The sequence below is a fragment of the Oryctolagus cuniculus genome, chromosome 21 (assembly GCF_964237555.1).
Source record: "Oryctolagus cuniculus chromosome 21, mOryCun1.1, whole genome shotgun sequence".
Taxonomy (NCBI): Eukaryota; Metazoa; Chordata; class Mammalia; order Lagomorpha; family Leporidae; genus Oryctolagus; species Oryctolagus cuniculus.
In genome coordinates, this window is record NC_091452.1 from 26,955,742 (window position 1) to 26,962,601 (window position 6,860).

Genomic DNA, 6,860 nt, shown 5'->3' on the forward strand with positions numbered 1-6,860 from the left:
TCCCTTGGAGGACAGCGGTGAGGCTGGAGGTGGGGGTGGTCTCTGGCATCAGAGCCCAAAGAGCGGCCAGGGGCAGAGGCGGGGGGCGGTCCCGGGCTTCGCTCAGGGCCGGGGAGGGCGGGGGGAGGCAGCTTCGGGCCGCGCCGGCGAGGCCATCAGGATCCCCTGATTGCTTTCTTTCATGCCCGCGCCTTTCTCTGCAGCAGACGCCCGCGCTAATGCCTCCTTTATCACGGAATTAGGGGATTTAGGGCCCATCGCACAAAGGGGCCCTCGTAGCGGCCCTAATCAAACGGCAAATCGGCGCGATCTCGCGCGGGGCCCGGGGAGCAAGGCGAGCGCGCCGAGGATTAGCGCGGGCCCCGCGGCCGAGATAGCATCGGCGGCCGCGCCGCCGCCTCGGGGGCCCCGGGGCGGCGGCGGCGGCGGAGAAAGGCCGGCTTAGCGCCGCGCGCGGGGATTCTGAAACCATTAGCGGGGATTAACACCCCGGGTTAATCTGCTTTGGCCGCTCGATCGTCCGCGGCCCAGGCGCCGCCGCCGGGCGGAGTCGCGCGGGGCCTCAGTTTCCTCGGCCGTGGACCCGCGTTCCCGCGCCAGCCTCTGCCGGCCCTGCGGGATCTCGGGCCGCTCCGGGGGCTGAGGGGGCAAAAGCCGCCGCCCGGGCCTGGGCGCCCCCTTGTGGCCGGGACCCGAGGGAGCGGCGGCCAGCGGCTGTCCAGGGCAACTTGGGTCTGGGGACACAGAAAGACGCCGCTAGGGAAACGGGAGCGGCCCTCCGCTGCCCAGCTCCTGCAGGTCCGGAGGGGCCTGCGGGACAGCGAGAGTTAACTGCTAAAGGCAGCCAGCCGGTGGGAGACGCTGCAGGCCACCGCGGTCCAGCCTCGGACACGGAGCCGAGCCCACCGCGGAAGCCAGGGCTGCGGTCAGAGCCGCGAGGACTCGGCGCTCGGGCCCCGCAGAGCGCATGCGCAGCCCCGGCGCGTCCTCGTGACGCCATTAGCCCGCGTCTCCCCAACTTCCGGGGCGAGCGTCCTCCGCCTCCCTTGGCCTGCGTCCTCTGCGGACTTGGTGCCTGTCCGGTTCGCCCGACACCGGGCTTGCTGGTAATAGCTGGTCCCGGTTTCAGAAGTGGGATCCGGACCGCTTCCCAGTTCTTCTCGCGACTCTCGGGCCTCTACGGCCGGGGATGAGGAAGCCCCGGATGGTCGGTCGCCATGGTACTCACGCCTCGCTAGCGGCGACCCTCCTCCTGGCCCTGGGGTCACAGTCCCCTCCTGGTGACCTGACGTGCCTCGCAGGCTGAGCCCCCGGATCACAACGCGGGCATCTGATTTACCCCCCACCCCCATCACAGCCCGGAGTCTTCGGGGGCACCGAGAGGAGCGGTGGCTCGCCGGGGTGGGCTGGGGGCTGCCGGCCGGTGTGGAGCGGGCCCCGTCCCGGTCGGCGCCTGCAAACCGCCCAGGGCTCCGGGAACTGTCATGCTGGCCGCCGCCGCCACCACGGGACATACTAGAGCGGATCTTGGGAACAGAGGTCGCATCAGGAGGTGACCCCCCCACACGTGGCCAGGTGGGACCTCCCATCCCAGGTCGGATGACGTGGGTGGTTGGCGGGTGTGGCCGTGCAGGCACGGGAGACAGACGTGACAGCAGCGTGCAAAGTAAGGGCCACGCTGGAGCGAGGGTCGGGGTCTGTCCCCACCTGAGCGGAGGGGCTGATGCGGGGTTATTTGCCAGGTGCATACGGGAGGAGGGGCGCTCCAGGGCCACCGTCCTCCGTGGGTCTCTCACATCGGTGGCCTAGGTGTCAATCTCCGGATCCCGAGCGCTCTCGGTGGCCCTCGTGCTTTTGAGATCGGTTCTCTGCCGCGTCCCTGTACCCAGCTCTTGAAGAACCAGGAGCGCCTCAGACCCCCCTCCCCCCCCAATCTGTGCCCCTGTCCAGGGACTCTGATCCATGGAAATAAAAAAGCTAGTGAGGAAAGTAATGGCTCTTCCGTCCTCCACTCCCTGGGAGACGGGCGCACTCGTCAGGAGCTTCTGGCTTTTTCTGGACACTGAGCTCTGCCTGCCACTCCTGGCTTTGACAGGGACACAGCAAACCTAGGGCACGCGGGTGGGGCTGGCGGGCAGCGGGCTGCTGTGGGCCAAGTCCTCCCTTGCCCTTGCCTCTCCTGGGCAGTCGGTGAGGGTCACCGGCTTGAGTCTCTGGCAGACTTCTGGCTGCTCACCCAGGCTCTGGTGTGTACATACGGCCAGCCACTGCACTGGCTATGGTTGGTGGGGCTGTGGAGCACTAGGCTGCCAGTGGAGCCTGTCGATTCACTTCAAGACCTGCCCAAGTCTCTGCCCTTTGGACCCCATTGCTTGGAGGGCGGGCAGTGTGGCCCTGGTGACCCTGGTCTGTTCTGGTCTCCCGCCTCCAGCTCTTCACTGCAGGCTTCCAGGGCTTGGTTAAATGCATCCGGGCTTCCTGCAGGCCCTCTGCCTGATCCAAGAAGTTGGAGGTGACCTGTGGAGCAGCCTACAATGTGGATTCCACCAGGCAGGAGGCCGAGGCTTTCTTGATGTCCTTGTGCTCCAAGGCCAAGGCCAGGGGGACTCTGGTACGTGGCAGAGACCCTGCCCCTCCTTGGGGAGGGAGGGGTGGAGATGGACTGCCCTCGGGACAGGTTCCAGGGACGATGTAGCTCTGTGAACTGTACTTGGACCCCTGCACCCACGTGGGAGACCCAGATACAGCTCTTGGCTCCTGGCTCAACTATGGCCATTGGGGAGTGTAGCCCAAGATCTCTCTCTTCCCTTCTCTGTCGCTCTGCCTTTCAAATAAATTTTAAACAACTAGGGCCGGTGTTGTGTAGTGGGTTAAGCCACCGCCTGCAGTGCCGGTATCCCATATGGGTGCCAATTCAAATCCCGGCTGCTCCTCTTCCGATCCAGCTCCCTGCTGATGGCCTGGGAAAGCAGTACAAGGTGGCCCAAGTGCTTGGGCCCCTGCACCCACATGGGAGACTCGGATGAAGCTGGACTCTTGGCCTCAGCCTGTCCCAGCCCTAAGCATTGCAGCCATTTGGGGGAGTGAGCCAGCTCTGTCCCCCCCTTTCAAATATTTAAAAATAAGATGGAAATCAATGTTCCCCCGTGAGGACTTCCTCTGCCAGCTGCAGACGCCCTCACAGATCACAGCCTTTCATCCCTGTTACTCAGTGAGGTGGCGCGTGGCCGTTTTCTGATGAACTGGGCGAACTGCCCGAGGCTCACGCTGTGCCCACATACTCTGCAGCCTGGTGGGTGGGGGGCAGGGCCCGGTGCTGCCAACACCCCCACAGCAGAATTTCTCAAGTTCAGGGCTCAGGAGACAGGGAGGCTCTTTGTGTGGGGCGCCTGCGTGTTCTGGTGTCTGGCGGGGAGGAGGAAAGGGAGGGGACAGGGTGGACAAGTCCCTGCGGGCAGGCTTGGGCAGGCTTGGTAGTCTGGGCTGCAGCAAAGACTGGGAGCACACAGCCAGCAGCTGAGGTCCACAGCAGTCACCACCTCCGGGCTCCCTTTCCTGTGTGGTGCCCGGGATGGGGTGGGCACAGGGCCTGCCTGCAGTTTTCCCCACAGGACACTTGGACGGCGCAGTGCCTCTGCCCCTGCACAGCCAGGAGCACCGGTCCGTCCTGTCCTGCCCATGGGTGACCTCCTCCGTCTAGGTCATGGGCTATAGGGAGGAGGGACCCAGGCCTGGGGGCCTCAGCCACCCTCCTGATGGCTTGGAGGGGAGGGGCTGGCCTGGCAGCGCTCATGCCGGAAGCAGCAAGGAAATGCTTCTTGGGAGCCTGAGGGAGAGAGAGGCCCCAGTGACCTCCTCCCCACAGGCAGCCCCGCTCCTGGATTCCTGCTGCCAGTTGAGGGCCTGAGGGGCCTTTCTCAGTACCTTCCATGGGCGGGGGCGGCGCTGTCCTGGGTGCCGCCTCCTGGGTCCCTCCCCCGCCCCGCCCCCACCCCCACTCCCAGTGCTGCCAAGACCTCATTTCTGCAGGAGCTCGCCTGGGGCCAGGCCTCTGGGGGAGGGGACCCTGTGGCCCCAGCTGCCCAGCCCTGGTCGGATGCAGGCTTGTCCACCAACCATGCCCACTGCCTGGCTGCCCTTGCCACTCTGCTATGGCTGTGTCCGTGGGTGAGGGGGGGTGGGCTGGCCCCCTGCAGAGGCCCGCTCCACAGACAGACTCAAGGGCTGTGACAGGATCCGGTTTATTCTGCCTTGGCAGGGTGGTCCTGAGAGTGGCGGGTGCCACCCTGTCCCGGGCGGACGGAGGGCCCGAGGGCCACTTAAGGCCGATGGCGGGAGAAGCAGGGGGCACGTGGCCCCTGGAATGCGGTGAGGCCAGGCCGAGGCCCGGAGGCAGCTGTGGTAGGCCGGGACAGGGTGCCCCTGCTGCCCAGGGTGGAAGGCACCGGACTGGGACCGGGCCATGGCTGTAAGGACCGTGGACCCAGGCCACACGGGCACCCCGGGGGGAGGAAGCGGGGGCACGGGGACACGGGACACGAAACACAAGCAGAGGCTCACGAGAAAGCACAAAGACAGTGGGCACAGATCCACAGGCCACAGGGACACCCAGCCACGGCCATGCTGGACATGTGTGCATGACGGGGGTGTCAAGTATGGAGACCCCGGGGGTGACACGGCACCAGAGGACACACGTTGGCCACAACAGACAGACCAGACCACAGAGCTCGAGGGACGCGGGGCGGGGGCCTTTTGGCACGAGTGCACTGGAATCGGGCGGAGGGGGTGGGCAGCACCCCACCGGGGGGGGCCCCGGGTCAGTCCCCCGCCCCGCCCCAGACTTAGTCCGTCTTCCACACCTTGTTGAGCAGCTTCACCACCTCGTCGTAGATGACGAACACGATGGCCACGTCCAGGCACACACGGCCCAGGCGCGGGACGGTGCCCTTGTAGAACCTGCCGAGAGGGGCGGGGCCGCGTGAGTGCAGGGCCAGCGGAGTGGAGGGGCTGGATGGGGGAGGGGGCTGCAGGGGCAGGGACTGGACAGCCCTGCCCTCCCACTCACGCCTTGAGTCCCTCCTTTCTCAGGATCTGCAGGCCGCAGTCCCACGTGTTGCGGTACTTGTGCGCCTCCAGGCCCTGCAGGTCACCAGCCGGAGGCTCAGCAGCCAGCCTTGGGTCGGGGGCGCGTAGCCCCACCTCCCTCCAGGCCCCACCCCCGCCCCCACCTGCATCCGGGTCTTGATCACGTCCAGCGGCGTGTTCCCGAAGACACTGGCGGCTCCCGCGATGGCGCCGAAGACCCCGGTGATGAGCGGGTTCATGGGCTTGTTGGGGTTGTCGCCTGGCCAGGGGTGGGGACAAGGGGCGCGCGGTCAGGTGGTGGTGGAGGGGTACCGGGAAGGAGAAGGGAGGCCGCGCTGAGGGCTGGGGGCGCGCACCTCGGTACCAGTTGCGCAGAGACGTCATGACGAAGAAGCGGATGGCCTGGTTGGAGCCCTGCTTCAGCACGGTGGCCGTGAGGCCCTGGTACGTCCCCTTCAGCCCTGGTCAAGCGAGCCCTGGCGTCAGTCCCCCACCTGGGGCGGGGGGGCGGGGGGGATCTGCTGCTGGGAGCGCGTGCCCGTGCCTGGGGCCCCGGGCTCACCTTGTTCCCGCACGATCTCCCTGACCCCGTGGAAGAACCCCCTGTACTTGGGGTTGGGGGAGGTCTGGTCATGGATGAACTTCACCTGCGAGGGAAACCGAGGACGTGGCTGCCGGCCGCCCCGCCCCCTCCACCCGGCACGCCGGCCCCTCCCCCACCTTGATGGTCTCCATGGGGCACACGACCACCACGGCCTCGGCCACGCCGGCGCCCAGGCCGCACAGCAGCCCGCGCGTGCTGTCCAGCCGTCCCTGCGCGTCCCGCATGTGGTTGCTGAGGAACTCGAACGTGCCGAACCTGGGAGTGGCGGGGACACGCGTGAGCGCGGCCGGGCCGCCGGGCCATCCCGCGCCCCTTGCCCCGCGCCGGGCCCGCCTCACCTGACGGCTGCCTTGGGGATGGAGCCGTAGAGCAGGGAGCTGAGGCCGCGGTACAGGCCCAGGACGCCATGGCTGCGCACCGTCTGCCGCACGCAGTCCCCTGCGGGGGCGGAGGGGGTCAGGGCCGGCCGCCTCAACCAGCCCCGCCCCCGCGGGCGCCCGCGCCCCCTCCTCACCGATGCCGCGGTACCGCGGCGGGTGCGAGCGCTCGTCCAGCTGCAGCTGCGTCTTCACGTACTCGGTGGGGAACGTGATGCAGATTTCGATGCCGCCCGCCAGGCCGCCTGCCGGGACCGGGCACCCGCGTCCTGAGACCCCCGCCCCTCCCCCGCCCTGGACTTTGTCCGGTGCCGCGAGGACGCCGGGCTGGGTCCCCGCGCCCCCACCCCGTTGTCCCGGCGAGGCGGCAGGGGCGTCCCGCTCACGGGATGGGTACCCCGGCCGCGCCCCCGGGCCCCCCACCCCACCCGCCGGCCCGACCCGGAAGTGGGGCGGAGCCTCGCCGTCCCGGGCCCACCCGGAAGCGGGCGGCGGGGCAGGGGTCCGCGGCCCGGCGGGGCCCACCTGCCAGGATAGCCTTCCCCGGGTGCGTCAGTTTGGCCTTCCCGGACGCGGGCGCGGCGGCCGCCAGAGCGCGGGGTGGTGGAGCGGCCATGGCGCGCGGGAGGCGGGGCGCCCGGGGCCGGCCTCGGGTCCGAGCTGCTTGCACCGGGCGCTCGGTCCGCGGTGCTGGCGGTGCAGGCGCTGGCGGCGGCCGGTTAGGGTCCTGGGGGCGGGGCGGCCGCGTCAGCTCCCGAGCTCCGCCCGGCGTGGTCCGAGCTGGGCCCCGCCCC

The 6,860-nt window shown here is 68.6% G+C and overlaps 1 protein-coding gene and 1 long non-coding RNA gene across 2 annotated transcripts; one reads left to right on the forward strand and one right to left on the reverse strand.

Moving 5' to 3' along the window:
• Window positions 1–995: 995 nt before the first annotated feature.
• Window positions 996–1,989, forward strand: LOC138847388 (uncharacterized). Its single transcript, XR_011385168.1, has 2 exons — window positions 996–1,575; window positions 1,743–1,989. It is a non-coding gene; the product is annotated as an uncharacterized lncRNA (long non-coding RNA).
• A 2,236-nt stretch (window positions 1,990–4,225) lies between these two features.
• SLC25A1 (solute carrier family 25 member 1) lies at window positions 4,226–6,860 on the reverse strand. The gene is made up of 9 exons (XM_051837309.2): window positions 6,592–6,860; window positions 6,204–6,311; window positions 6,028–6,127; window positions 5,806–5,944; window positions 5,648–5,732; window positions 5,442–5,546; window positions 5,229–5,344; window positions 5,066–5,139; window positions 4,226–4,956 (listed from the first exon to the last, which is right to left on the reverse strand). The coding sequence occupies exons 1-9, from the start codon at window positions 6,680–6,682 to the stop codon at window positions 4,842–4,844; spliced, it is 933 nt and encodes a 310-aa protein (XP_051693269.1). The 5' UTR covers window positions 6,683–6,860; the 3' UTR covers window positions 4,226–4,841.

Excerpts from the sequence above, each read along its gene's own strand:
- SLC25A1 (XM_051837309.2), bottom strand. The coding sequence starts at position 6,682 with ATGGCCGCTCCACCACCCCGCGCTCTGGCGGCCGCCGCGCCCGCGTCC. Across the intron at positions 5,345-5,441 it reads TCTGCGCAACTGGTACCGAG|GCGACAACCCCAACAAGCCC; the intron begins GTGCGCGCCCCC and ends ACCCCTGGCCAG. Across the intron at positions 5,140-5,228 it reads TGATCAAGACCCGGATGCAG|GGCCTGGAGGCGCACAAGTA; the intron begins GTGGGGGCGGGG and ends GGTGACCTGCAG.